General features: G+C 42.0%; 2 protein-coding genes across 4 annotated transcripts in view; both read right to left on the bottom strand.

Annotated features, from left to right (window-relative positions):
• Nucleotides 1–6,285, bottom strand: part of E2F7 (E2F transcription factor 7) — a 44,593-nt gene extending 38,308 nt beyond the window's left edge. The window contains exons 1-2 of one of the 2 annotated variants that reach the window (XM_050749292.1): nt 6,061–6,285; nt 5,253–5,345 (exon numbers count right to left, since the gene is read on the bottom strand). In XM_050749292.1, coding sequence (XP_050605249.1) covers nt 5,253–5,345 — 93 coding nt within the window. In that variant the 5' untranslated portion in view covers nt 6,061–6,285. Of the gene's footprint in view, nt 1–5,252; nt 5,346–6,053 lie in introns of both variants that reach the window. The other variant, XM_050749291.1, reaches the window with a different exon arrangement.
• CSRP2 (cysteine and glycine rich protein 2) overlaps nt 1–13,966 on the bottom strand; it is a 1,103,434-nt gene that overhangs the window by 202,343 nt on the left and 887,125 nt on the right. The window lies entirely within an intron of this gene.

Here is a 13,966-nt window from a genome sequence, read left to right on the forward strand (position 1 = left end):
ATGCTGACAGCACATACGGCTGTGGAAAGGGCACTGCAATGGAAACCTGATTTGTGTCCCAGCTGTTTGTATCTTTTTGATCCTGGACAACTGTTTATTCTTTCTGGGCCCAGGTTTCCGTATGTATAAAATGAGGAATTTAGATGAAAGTGTCTATCTCCAAGGTTTTCTAGCAAGGCTGCCTCGCTGTGGAGTGGATGCTGGGATGCACCCTATCACTTCAGACATGACTCATTCCCCAGCTGCTGGAAGTAATGCCAACAGTCATCCCATAACCGGAAGGCTTTGGCTGAAGACGGCTGACTCGTCCAAGGTCACACCACTTCCTGGGAAGCCTCTCCTGTACTCACTGGCTGGCAGAAGTAGCACAGACATATAAAAGCCAGGCCTCTAGGAGGCCAAGGTGGGCGGATCACGAGGTCAGGAGATGGAGACCATCCTGGCTAACATGGTGAAACTCCGTCTCTACTAAAAATACAAAAACAAAAATTAGCCGGGCATGGTGGCAGGCACCTGTAGTCCCATCTACTCTGGAGGCTGAGGCAGGAGAATGGCGTGAACCCGGGAGGCGGAGCTTGCAGTGAGCCAAGGTCATGCCATTGCACTCCAGCCTGGGCGACAGAGCGAGATTCCGTCTCAAAAAAAAAAAAAAAAAAAAAAAAAAGCCAGGCCTCCTTGCCCCAATTCTGGACTCCTCTGATGGCTGCCCTGGAACTCCCCAGAGGGTAACTTCCACTGTGACAGTATTGCAGCTCCACTTATCCTTCTGTCCAATTTCATGCCTTCCTGTCCCTTCCATAGGCATTGATCCCAAGAGTACTTTCTAATAAACCTCCTGCACACTTAACCTCTGGGTAAGATCTGCTTCAGGAAATCTAACCTGCAACAGCCTGGAAATCACTCCCTCCATTAGAGTGTCTGGAGAAATGTATCCTGTCAAATGGCCCTCTAGTTCTCTATATAAATAGAGGTAATACACCTTGGCTTACCTACCATAGAGTTGCTGTGATGATGAGCTCAGAAGGTCAAAGCACTCTGTCATCTGTGAAGTGCTATACAAATGTTCATTATTATTACTAATAACACCAGCACACTGACTATAGGTAAACTGGTTTGTGCTGCCACAGAAAGGTCTTCGTTGTCTTGGTTCTAGTCCTGCTCCTGTGTCCGATACGGCTTTGATCATGTTATCTCAAACAATATACACAGTCAAGTGTATATATTAGCTCTGGGCCATATTTAGCCAACCTCTTTTTCAGTTCCCTCTCATGCACATCCCACATTCTGCCCAAACAGTCCCCTTGCTACTCAGACCTGCTTTGCACTTTATCACAGCAAAGCTGGTACTCACACCACCACTTCCTCTTTAATGCCACTGGCTTTGCCTGTTGAAATTCTGTCTACTATTTAAGTCTCATTGCAATGACTACATGTTAGAAAGTGTCTCCTTCTAGCTATGGTCCAACAACTCTCCTTCTTTCCAGAGCACACTTTCTAGAAGCAATCCCCACTGAGGGTTTTCTCTGCCTACCTCCTAGGGGTTCCTCAAACTACCAGTCTGTTCTGATCCACTGGTCTTACTTAGGTCACCTCTCACTTGCCAGATCAAGTCAATGGCAAAATATCTTACTTGACCTCACTGCAGCAGTTAAGACTGTTGACTATTCTTTGCTCTATAGAACTCTCAGCCCTTAACTTATGAGATTCCACTGTTTCTTTCTCTCCTGGTTCTTCTCATACTTCTGGCTGTGCCTTCTCAGCCTCCTTCTATTTTCACTCTTACAAACCAAACCGCAAGAGTCCACACACAACCCTTTGCTGCTCTCTCACTATTTGCCACTCCCATGTATAGAGCTTTAAAATCAGCCTGTATGCTGACAATTCCTGTTCGGACTTGATTATGACCTTTCCTGAATTCCAAAATCAGGCTACCTGCTGCTTTCTGCACATATTTATTTACCTATAAATCACACAGCTACAAACATATTCTAAACCGAACTCACCTTCCTTCTCACCCGCTCCCAAAAGAGATGAATGACCTTCAAAGAACACCCATGTCCATTAAGTTTGGGCATTGTCCCCAAATATGCCATGCTCATTTCCACTTCTTCACTAGCTCCCCTCCTTTCTACTTGCCTGAGACTCAGTATTCCTTCCTTCCAGCCAGAGCTCAAGTGCTAGCTCCTTCACAAAGCTCTCCTAGCCTCTTTGCCCCAGACTACCTGTTTTCTACTTTTGTTGTCTCAGGTGCATTGTAAACAGGTAAGAGGCATAGTAACTTTGGATAATGAAGCCGGAAACTCCTTTATGTTTTAAAGAAAAGTTTCTCCATGACTACTAAGAAGGTGCATGCATAATACAGTACTTACAGACCCTGACCAAAGGGCAAATGGCCAAGAAAGAAATCCTCTAAATGACTGCTGATCCAGCAAGACACCACTCCAGGTATTCCCCAGAGAGATTCCAAGAAGGAACAACTCAGCACCACTAGCTTCCAGTCACTCTTGATTTCTTGAACAGTTTTTGAATGCTCATACCTCATGCTGTTTCTTCTGCCTAAAATGTCCATCTCGTTCACTCTTGCTTTCTTGGAGGTTGAGCTTCCTCATCCACTAATGCTTAGCCCAAATGTCCCTTCCTCTGTGAAGCTTTTTAACTCTCTCTGAACTTCCCATGAATTTATTTCCTCCTCTTCTTTCTGCCCAGGTAATTTGTTCCTACTCCTAGTATAGCACTTACCAAATCACAGTATAGTTTTACATTTGGGCCCCTGAAAGTCTCCCTGGTAACTGAGGGCAGGGTGGACATCATGCTCATCTTTAGGCTATCAGTCTAATTCCAAACAGTGTGAAGGCTATGTGCCTATGGGTGCTTTATAAAAACTCAATGTGGGGAGTATTATATATTAATTCCAATTCATGGAAGAAAAAAATGGACTTAGGGAGATTAGGAAACTCATTAAATCACCATATCCCCAGCATCTGGAACAAAAATATATGTTGAAAGACCTTGTAAGTATATTTGTTTTAGGTCACATAGCTAACAAATGGCAAAGCAGGAAATCAAACCCAGGACCCCTTGGCTCTTAAACCCCATGTTTTCATTATCCCTAGAAAGCATCCTTCCTTTACTTCATAGCAGCATGAAAACGAGAGACAGAAGCCCCTCCTAGTAACTCTATGAAAGCACACTGTTCTCATCTCTTGCCTTCTATTTGAGGTGACATAATCCCTGCTTATAAATGTTATTTCAAACATTTTCACTGCTTTCCCAATCTCTTTAAGTCACTTGAGTTTTTTTTCCCACACACATTAGAATGTGAAAGTTCAACTGGACACAGTAGCACTTTCTGATGCTAGAGGAGAAGGGTCCCTGTTGAAGGTACTTGATAAGTCATTGACCCAGAGGAAGAGAAGCAAAGCACTAACTTAGACTTTATGTAAATGTACAGATATATATTTTTTCAAGGCTGAACCATCCAAATTGGAAAGGAACACAAAGTTTTGCTCTAAAACTCTCAAAGTCAAAACTCTGAATATACACTTTAAGTCTGGGCATTTCTACCCTCATGACTTAGATAATTAAAAAAAAAAAAAAAAAAAAGCCACTTTAAATAATCTTCGCTTTATCTGTGATTTTACTTCCAGTGGCCAACTGTGGTCCAAAAATATCACATGGAAAATTCCAGAAATAAACAATTCATGAGTTTTAGACTGTGTGCAGTTCTGTGTAATGAACTCTCACGTCATCCTGCTCCGTCCTGCTTGGGATGTGACTCACCCCTTTGTCCACCGTATTTGCACTGTAGACACTACCTGCTCGTTCATTAGTCACTTAGCAGCCACTGTGTTATCAGGCTGGCCGTCATGGTATTGCAGTGCTCATGTTCGAGTAACTCTTATTTGACTTCATAATGGCTCCAAAGCACAAGAGTAGTGATGCTGGCCATTTGGATATGCCAAAGGGAAGCGATAAAGTGCTTCTTTTAAGTGAAAAGGTGAACGTTCTTGACTTAAGGAAAGAAAAAAATCGTACACCGAGGTTGCTAAGATCTACTGTAAGAATTTCCTATCTGTGAACTTGTAAAGAATGAAAAAGAAATTCATGCTAGTTTTGCTGTCATACCCCAAACTGCAAAAGTTATAGCCACGGTACATAAGTGCTTAGTTAAGTTGGAAAAGGCACTAAATTTGGGGGTGGAAAACATAAACAGAATAAGCAGAAATGTGTTCCAACTAATGGCAATCCGGTTCACTATTATCCACAGTTTCAGGTACTCACCGCAGGTCTTGGAACACATTCCCTGTGGATAAGGGGGACTACTGTATTTCTTTACCTAATAAAAATAAATCAAAATGCTGGACAGAAAAATCCCTACATGGGGGAGCATACAATTTCGCATCTATCCTAAATTAACAATTATCAAGTATTCTTTAAAGGCTCATATGAGCATGGGTTGCTTTGCAACCAAGGAGTTTCACTGTTGATGCTAAGCCTAAAAATAAGACCAGGAGCTCAGAGAAGTTCAATGCCCAAGTTGCTACTCACAGATTTATATTCAAAGTTTCTAAAACTTGTTTTGTTATTTCTATTTGCCTCTGCCGAAAAGTGCTCAGATAGTTGAGACATTGTTATGGCCAGTTTCTTTGTAATGTTTCTTGAAAACAACACCTTGGTCTTACAAATCACAAGGAGTGCAAAATGTGAGGGAATGGCTCAGTGCAAAACTAGCAATAGTATGGTAAAACATTCAGAATATACTGATGAGTTCAGCCACTTTATCTCCCTATATGGGAGGCACTGGTCTACTCTTGGGTGAATGGAACAGTCTCTGGGAGCTAGTTCATCGGTATGAAGACATTTCACAGCACTTTAATAATCCAGCATTTATGCCTACAAAGGTCTATTTTCCTGGGAACTGAGGCTTAGCATTCCTACAGAGCATTAGCTACACCACCCTTGACAACTATATTATAAACTTTGATTGCTGTAGCCAGCATATTTTTGACGGATATAAATTGGTTACAACATTACATGTAACCTCACCTATTTTTCCCACTATATCTGAGAGTAGAATTGCAACAATAATGGTTTGGATCGCTCTATTTTTTAAAAAAGAATGTTTCTATAATGTTTATCAATATTACTTACTATGCTTAAATACAAATACAAATGGCATGTTGGAACACTTAATTGAATTCAACATCACCATCCTTAATATGTTAGAAACTAAGGTGTTTATGTTAGCTCACCTTTTGTGCATTTTCCCCATCTTCAATTGCAAAATCCAGTCTGGGCTGCCTGGGGCTGATCAGGTCTTTTAGTGTTAAACAATTTACCTCCATCTGTAATGCACAATTACACTAGAAAATGATTTTGCAATTAGGTATCTTTTCCTCAAACAAAAATATCTACATATGTGTTACTTGTTTGTCAGTATGAAACTCCCCCTTGCCTAAGCACATCCTGGGCATTTCCAGGAGTTGTAGCCACCCTTAACTTTCTAAAACACACGAACAAACTCAAACACCTAAAGTGTGCTTAGTAATACTGAAAATCTGGGAAGAAAAAAAATCTACAAAAACAGTACTTCTTTATGAAAAGCTAGACGGCAAAATAAAGTTACCAAGTCGGAAGGGTGTTGGGCAAATCTGTCAGAAAGTACAGGGTCTCCCAGGTCAGTTAATTTTGGCGCAAAGAACTGAGAGGAATTCGGCTTTGAGGGGTTTTGAATCAGGGGGAAGGAAACCCGATCGCCAGACCAAACCCACTCAGCGCTGAGCGTAGCCCCTTCCCAGGCCTCCGAGCAGATCCCCCAAATAAACTCCTCCAATGAAAGCCCCAAGTTGTGGGGAAGGGCAAATTCCCTCTACTGCCGGGCTGGAGGGAGAGCTGCACCCGGCACACCCTCTGCGCACCGGGTCCCCCGGCAGAAACATCTCGAGCCCTCGCCAGCCGGGGGACGTGAGGGGTGGCAGGTTGGCAGCCGGGGCGGAAGGGGTCCCCGTATCCCAATTCCCGCCTCCCCACCAGCGCTGGGGCCACACGCTTACCGCTTACCCCTGCTTTCCGAAGGAGGCTTCCTGCCTCTGCAGGGACCTCCACCGACCCAAGCCGATGAGGGAAGGTGGTGCGGCGATCAGCAGCCGGGCGGCGGCATCGGGAAGGGAGAGCTAGGTGCGCAGATCCCCGCGCCGAGTGCCCTGGACTGGCGGGGACCCCGCGGCGTCCCGACAGCGCCAGCGCTCAGACCCGCCGAGCGCGACTCCAGCCTGGATCGTAGTCCCCGCTAAAACACCTCCTCTGGCGCCTTGAGACCGAATTTGAGAATCCACCAATCAGCGGCGGCCGGCGGGGTGGCCCCGGCCAATCGTGTGGCGGCACGGCCCGGGCTCACCACCCCTCGGAGTCTTGGCGCTCCGAGTCGCGCGTTTTGCCCTCACCCGCCCAATTGTTGCCGCCTCGGCCCCCTCCCCCTTCCGGGTACCTGGAAACCTCGGGCCTGGGAGCCAATTCCTGCTGGGGACGCGGGCCCCGGCGGCCGCGGGAAGCCAAGGTGGGGGCGGCGCGGGGCGGCGCGGGGCGGCGGGAGAAGGAAGAGGAGGAGGAGGAGGGCTCTTTTGTTATGTATAGAAGACCCGCGCACGTCCCCAAGGCTTGCCGCGCCCGGGGACCCCGGGCACAGCCAGAGGAGAGGAAAGCAGATGGGGTTTGGAAGAACGATCTACACCCTCTGGATGCTGCTGCTGCCGCCATCCCCACCCGCCCTCAGCAACCTGTGCGGAAGCGGAGTTGTCCAGACTTGCCGGGGCAAACTTCCTAACACCGCACGCTGGTGTGACACATGAACCATGGTTACCGCTCTGCTGTGAGCAGATGGCACGCCAGTTAGCCCTGGAGACTAGACTGGAAGCCAAACCAGAAGTTTGTGTGTGTGTGTGTGTGTGTGTGGCAAATCCGGAAATGTTTTTTGGTGTTCCCTTTTCGGCACATTGCAAATAATTAGGAGGGAAAAAGCTTTATGTAAAAAAGTAATTCTTTGCAATAGGGACTAGCATTCTGGGCGACAGTCTAGAAAATTTCCTCAACACCACTGATTTGTATTAACTGTTTCACTTCTTTCATCCTACAGTTTCTTGTTTAAAATATGAATGTTGGTAGTGATAGATTTTTTTTACAAAATAGACTTTATTGTTTAGAAGTTTTCAATTTACAGAAAAATTGAGATAGTACCAAGAATACCCGTATATTCAGCACCCAATTTCACCCACTATTAACATTTTGTGTTAGTATAGAATATTTTTTGAAATTAATGAACTAATATTGGTAGATTCTTCTGAGCTAAAGTCATTACTTTATTCAGATTTCCTTAATTTTTTCCTAATGCCTTTTTTTTTTCTGTTCAGGATACCACATTACCTTTAGTTCCCATGTCTCTGTAGGCTCCTTTTGGCTATGACAGTTTCTCATACTTTCCTCATTTTTGACACCTGGACATTTTTGAGTTGTATCGGTCAAGTATTTTGTAGGATATCCCTCAACTGAAATGTGAGACAGCCTTAAAGCATCAGACATTCTTAAATGTACAGACATTTCCCTACACCCCATATACTTTACAGCAAAGGTATCATTTTCCTTTCTGTACCAAGGCTCCACTCTTCACCACTTATCCTCCAAATATTTTTATTTTATTTTTGGAGATGGAGTCTCGTGCTGTCACCCAGGCTGGAGTGTAGTGGCAAGATCTCGGCTCACTGAAACCTCCACCTCCTGGGTTCAAGCGATTCTCTGTCTCAGCCTCCCGAGTAGCTGGGATTACAGCCGTGCTCCACCACGCCCGGCTATTTTTTGTATTTTCAGTAGAGACGGGGTTCCACTGTGTTGGCCAGGCTGGTCTTGAACTCCTGACCTCAGGTGATCCGCCTGCCTCCACCTCCCAAAGTGCTGGGATTACAGGTGTGAGACACTGCGCACGGCCTCAAATACATATATTTTAAATGAACTCTCAGCAGAATTCAGACTGCTCAATCACGTCCTTCACTTCGTACTCTAGATTGCTGGCAAATAGAGCCTTAAAAAAAAAAAAAAATCACTGCTAGGTCATACACTGAAAAGAGAAAAGTGTGCAAAACATTAAACAAAAGAAACAATAGTAATAAAAATCTGACATTTTTATAGGAATAACATTTTGAACTGAAAACTCTTTTGTAGGTAGAAGCCTAATGAGACGTTTAAAGAATAAAAAATTGCAACTTATTAAATTTTGCACATATATGGAAACAGGAAGTAGATAAGGAAATACTTTTCCCAACGGTATTCATTTTCTAATGCTGTTGTAACAAATTACCACAACTGGCTTATGAGGACAGGGATTTATTCTCTCACATTTCTGGAAAGTTAAGGTGTTCCCAGGGCTACACTCCAGGGGCTCTTATCCTTTTCTTCTTCCTGTTTCTGGTGGCTGTTAACAATCCTTGACTTGTGGCAGCCTCACTCCAATCTCTACCTCCATGGTTACGTTGCTTTCTCTTTTGTCTGTTAAGTCTCTCCCATGTGTCTCCTATGAGGATACCTGTCACTGAAATTAGGTCCTACCTGGATAGTCCAGGATGATCTCATCTTGAGATCTTCAATTTAATTGCATCTGGGAAGATCCTCTTTCCAGAGTCATGTTCCTTCATGGGTTCTGGGGATTAGGACATGAACACACCTTTTTGGAGCCCACCAGTCAGCCTTCTAGACCAACATTCAAATTATTAAAGTCCATTCATTTCTCTGATATTTCAAAATACTAGTGATGGTTTCTTTGAGGTTAGACAGTTTAATGGTGCAGAACTTTTCCTAGCATTTTCAGAGTAAAAGTACTTTTTCTATTTTGATACAAATGTAGCCGCTATTCAAGTTACAAAAAAAAAAACTCAGTTGGATACATCACTTCAGGCACTTATAATTTCATTGATTATAGGAGTTATCTTAGATTTGGAGGAAAACTGGAAAATAAATATTTGATGGACAAATTCAGAGACATTATTCCGACACACTTATATTGATGTTTTATATTGATGTTTTTAAGTCCCAGAATGCATACATAAGCTGTCAATCTCTCGCTGATTCAGTTAGCACTGATGTTGGCTGAGAATTAGGCTGGAGTATCAAGAAGAGTCTCGACATGTGACCTCTCCATATGGCCTGGTCCTCCTTACAGCATGGCAGCTCAAGATAGTTGGACTTCTTCCAGGGTGGCTCCTGGGATCCAAAATGAACATGCCATGTAGCAAAGTGGAAATAGTATCACCTTTTGTGATGTAGCCTGAGAAATGATAGCATCAATTCCACTACAGTTTTTGGGAGGAAGCAGTCAAAAATCCACCCATATTCAAGGGGAGAAGACATATACCTCACTCTCAATGGGAGAAGTGTCAAAGAATTTGGGGCTATATTTTTTTCTCTCTCTCTCTATATGTGTGTGTGTATATATACATATATATTTATATACGTGTATATGTGTATATATTTAAATTATACTTAAGTTCTGGGATGCATGTACAGAACATGCAGGTTTGTTACATAGGTATACACATGCCCTGGTGGTTTGCTGCACCCATCAACCCGTCATCTACATTAGCTATTTCTCCTAATGCTACCCCTCCCCTTGCCTCCCACCCCTGACTGACCCAGGGGGTGATGTTCCCCTCCCTGTGTCCATGTGCTCTCATTGTTCAACTCCCACTTATGAGTGAGAACATGCAGTGTTTGGTTTTCTGTTCCTGTATTAGTTTGCTGAGAATGATGGTTTTCAGCTTCATCCATCTCCCGGCAAAGTACGTGAACTCATCCTTTTTTATGGCTCCATAGTATTTCATGGTGTATATGTGCCACATTTTCTATTATTGATGGGCATTTGGATTGGTTCCAAGTCTTTGCTATTGTAAACAATGCTGCAATAAACAAAGGTGTGCATGTGTCTTTATATTAGAATGATTTATAATCCTTTGGGTATATACCCAGTAATGGGATTGCTGGGTCAAATGGTATTTCTGGTTCTAGATCCTTGATGAATCACCACACTGTCTTCCACAATGGTTGAACTAATTTACACTCCCACCAACAGTGTAAAAGTTTCCCTATTTCTCCATATCCTCTCCAGCATTTGTTGTTTCCTGACTTTTTAATGATTGCCATTCTAACTGGAATGAGATGGTATCTCACTGTAGTTTTGATTTGCATTTCTCTAATGACCAGAGATGATGAGCTTTTTTTCATATGTTAGTTGGCCACATAAATGTCTTCTTTTGAGAAGTGTCTGTTCATATCCTTCACCCACTTTTTGATGGGGTTGTTTTTTTTTCTTGTAAATTTGTTTAATTTCCTTGTAGATTTTGGATATTAGTCCATTGTCAGATGGATAGATTGCAAAAATTTTCTCCCATTCTGTAGGTTGCCTGTTCACTCTGATGATAGTTTCTTTTGCTGTGCAGAAGCTCTTTAGTTTAATTAGATCCTATTTGTCAATGTTGGCTTTTGTTGCCATTGCTTTTGGTATTTTAGTCTTTGTCCATGCATATGTCCTAAATGGTATTGCCTAGGTTTTCTTCTAGGGTTTTTATGATTTTAGGTCTTATGTTTAAGTCTTTAATCCATCTTGAGTTAATTTTTGTATAAGGTATAAGAAAGGGGTCCAGTTTCAGTTTTCTGCATATGGCTAGCCAGTTTTCCTAACACCATTTATTAAATAGGGAAACCTTTCGCCATTGCTTGCTTTTGTCAGGTTTGTCAAAGATCAGATGGTTGTAGATGTGTAGCATTATTTCTCAGGCCTCTGTTCTGTTCCATTGGTCTATATATCTGTTTTGGTACCAGTACCATGCTGTTTTGGTCACTGTAACATTGTAGTATAGTTTGAAGTCAAGTAGCGTGATACCTCCAGCTTTGTTCTTTTACTTAGGATTGTCTTGGGTTCTTTTTGGTTCCACATGAAATTTAAAGTAGTTTTTTCTAATTCTGTGAAGGAAATCAATGGTAGCTTGATGGGGATAGCATTGAATCTATAAATTACTTTGGGCAGTATGGCCATTTTCATGATATTGATTCTTCCTGTCCAAGAGCAGGGAATGTTATTTCATTTGTTTGTATCCCCTCTTATTTCTTTGAGGAGTGGTTTGTAGTTCTCCTTGAGGAGGTCCTTCACATCCCTTGTAAGTTGGATTCCTAGGTATTGTATTCTCTTTGTAGCAATTGTGAATGGGAGTTCACTCATGATTTGGCCGTCTATTTGTCTGTTATTGGTGTACAGGAATGCTTGTGATTTTTGCATATTGATTTTGTATCCTGAGATTTGGCTGAAGTTGCTTATCGGCTTAAGGAGATTTTGGGCCAAGACGACGGGGTTTTCTAAATATACAATCACGTCATCTGCAAACAGAGACAATTTCACTTCTCTTTCTATTTGAATACCCTTTATTTCTTTCTCTTGCCTGATTGCCCTGGCCAGAACTTCCAATACTATGTTGAATAGGAGTGGTGAGAGAGGGCGTCCTTGTCTTGTGCCGGTTTTCAGAGGGAATGCTTCCAGTTTTTGCCCATTCAGTACGATATTGGCTGTGGGTTTGTCATAAATAGCTCTTATTATTTTGAGATATGTTCCATCAATACCTAGTTTATTGAGAGTTTTTAGCATGAAGGGCTGTTGAATTTTATCGAAGACCTTTTCTGCATCTATGGAGATAATCATGTGGTTTTTTTCATTGGTTCTGTTTATGTGATGAATTACGTTTATTGATTTGTGTATGTTGAACCAGGCTTGCATCCCACGGATGAAGCTGACTTGATTGTGGCGGATAAGCTTTTTGATGTGCTGCTGGATTCGGTTTGCTAGTATTTTATTGAGGATTTTTGCATCGATGTTCATCAGGGATATTTGCCTGAAAATTTTTTTTTTGTTGTGTCTCTGCCAGGTTTTGGTATCAGGATGATGTTGGCCTCATAAAATGAGTTAGGGAGGAGTCCCTCTTTTTCTGTTTTTTTTGTTTTTTTTTTTTTTTTTTTTTTTTTTTTTTTTTTTTTGGAATAGTTTCATAAGGAATGGTACCAGCTCATCCTTGTACCTCCGGTAGAATTCGGTTGTGAATCCTTCTGGTCCTGGGTGTTTTTTGGTTGGTAGGCTATTAATTTCTGCCTCAATTTCAGAACTTGTTATTGGTCTATTCAGAGATTTGACTTCTTCTTGGTGTAGTCTTGGGAGAGTGTATGTGTCCAGAAATTTATAGACTTCTAGATTTTCTAGTTTATTTGCATAGAAGTGTTTATAGTAGTCTCTGATGGTAGTTTGTATTTCTGTGGGGTCAGTGGCGATATTCCGTTTATCGTTTTTTATTGTGTCTATTTGATTCTTCCCTCTTTTCTTCTTTATTAGTCTTGCTAGTGGTCTATCAATTTTGTTGATCTTTTCAAAAAACCAGCTCCTGGATTCATTGATTTTTTGAAGGGTTTTTCGTGTCTCTATCTCCTTCAGTTCTGTTCTGATCTTAATTATTTCTTGTCTTTTGCTAGCTTTTGAATGTGTTTGCTCTTGCTTCTCTAGTTCTTTTAATTGTGATGTTAGGGTGTCGATTTTAGATCTTTTCTGCTTTCTCCTGTGGGCATTTACTACTATACATTTCCCTCTAATCACTGCTTTAGCTGTGTCTTTGGGGCCATATTTCAAAACTACTGCACCAGGTTTTATGCCAATTGAAGTATCTTACGACTCTACCTCAATAATTTTTGCCTGAGAAGTCACTGACTTTGAAACAGTATAGTGTTACCTACATGGCAGCTCTCCCTACATTTCTGTATTGTGCTAATCTTGTGGTTCTCAACCTCATCTATTCTTTGTAGTCATCTGGGGGAGATTTTCAAAAATACCAGTAGCTGAACCCCATACCTAGAGATTTCTAATTTACTTGATCTGGAATTGGCCTTGGATATCAAGTATTTTTTAAGTGCTTAGTGTGTTGCTCCTTAGCATCTTGCTAGGTGTATCCTTCTTTCACTGATTCTTTTGGATGCTTCTGACTCAGTTGTTTCAGAAATGGATCCTCATGTCCCATCAATGAGGACAGGAAGAGCTGGACAGGTGTACTGCCCCCCAGAGTAGGCACAGAGGTTTCAAGGGGCAAAATCTCACTGGTTTGTGGCAATGTCACTGGTTTTTGGAAGGAGTTGAGGCTGTAAATGACAAATCTGACAAACAGGGTGGAGATAGAACAGAAGAGTGAGTAACAAAGGCTGTGCTCAGAAGGATGTACACAGATGATGTCTGACATTCCTCTCTGCAAAAATCTCCACCACTTCGCAAACCTGTGAATAGTCTTTTACCCTTTTGGGGTTTCAGATCCCAAAATTACTCACACTTTACAGAAAAAAGGAGATTTATTACATTTTACAGAAAGAATATATTGTAGTAAAGTATAATTCATGCCAGTCAGCTCTAGGGCAAGATAGTGTGGGTTGTTCAGTTAAAGTATCAGCCTCCTCACATACTTTCCTTTTCTCCCACTACTACAAGCGCAATCATCCTGGTGTGACATTTGTTCTCAAAAGTGTAGTCACAGAAAGGAATTGGTAACTGACTTTTTACCAGAAAGATAACAGGGATCTTGGCTTCACATCCTGGCAGTTCTCAAGTTTCTTTGAGTGGACCTGTTCAACAGTTCTTAAACTGAGGCTTGCCATTTAAAATGCACTTCAGTTTTCAGCCATTTGTGGGTCTGAGAATATGATGCATTTGCTTCTCTATCTGATAACAACTTCAGAGAAGGCAAAAAAAAAATCTATTCTTGAAGCAACTATAAGCAATGTGAGGAGAATGTGAGAAACCAAAGTGATTGGTTGCTGCTCATGACCTTAGCCACAATAAAAGAAAATAAGGCCAAAGGGCATTTATGGCTGCCATCTCAAATGACATCCAGATGTCCAGCTATTTCAA

The sequence above is a fragment of the Macaca thibetana genome, chromosome 11 (genome assembly GCF_024542745.1).
Source record: "Macaca thibetana thibetana isolate TM-01 chromosome 11, ASM2454274v1, whole genome shotgun sequence".
In the NCBI taxonomy this organism is placed as follows: domain Eukaryota; kingdom Metazoa; phylum Chordata; class Mammalia; order Primates; family Cercopithecidae; genus Macaca; species Macaca thibetana.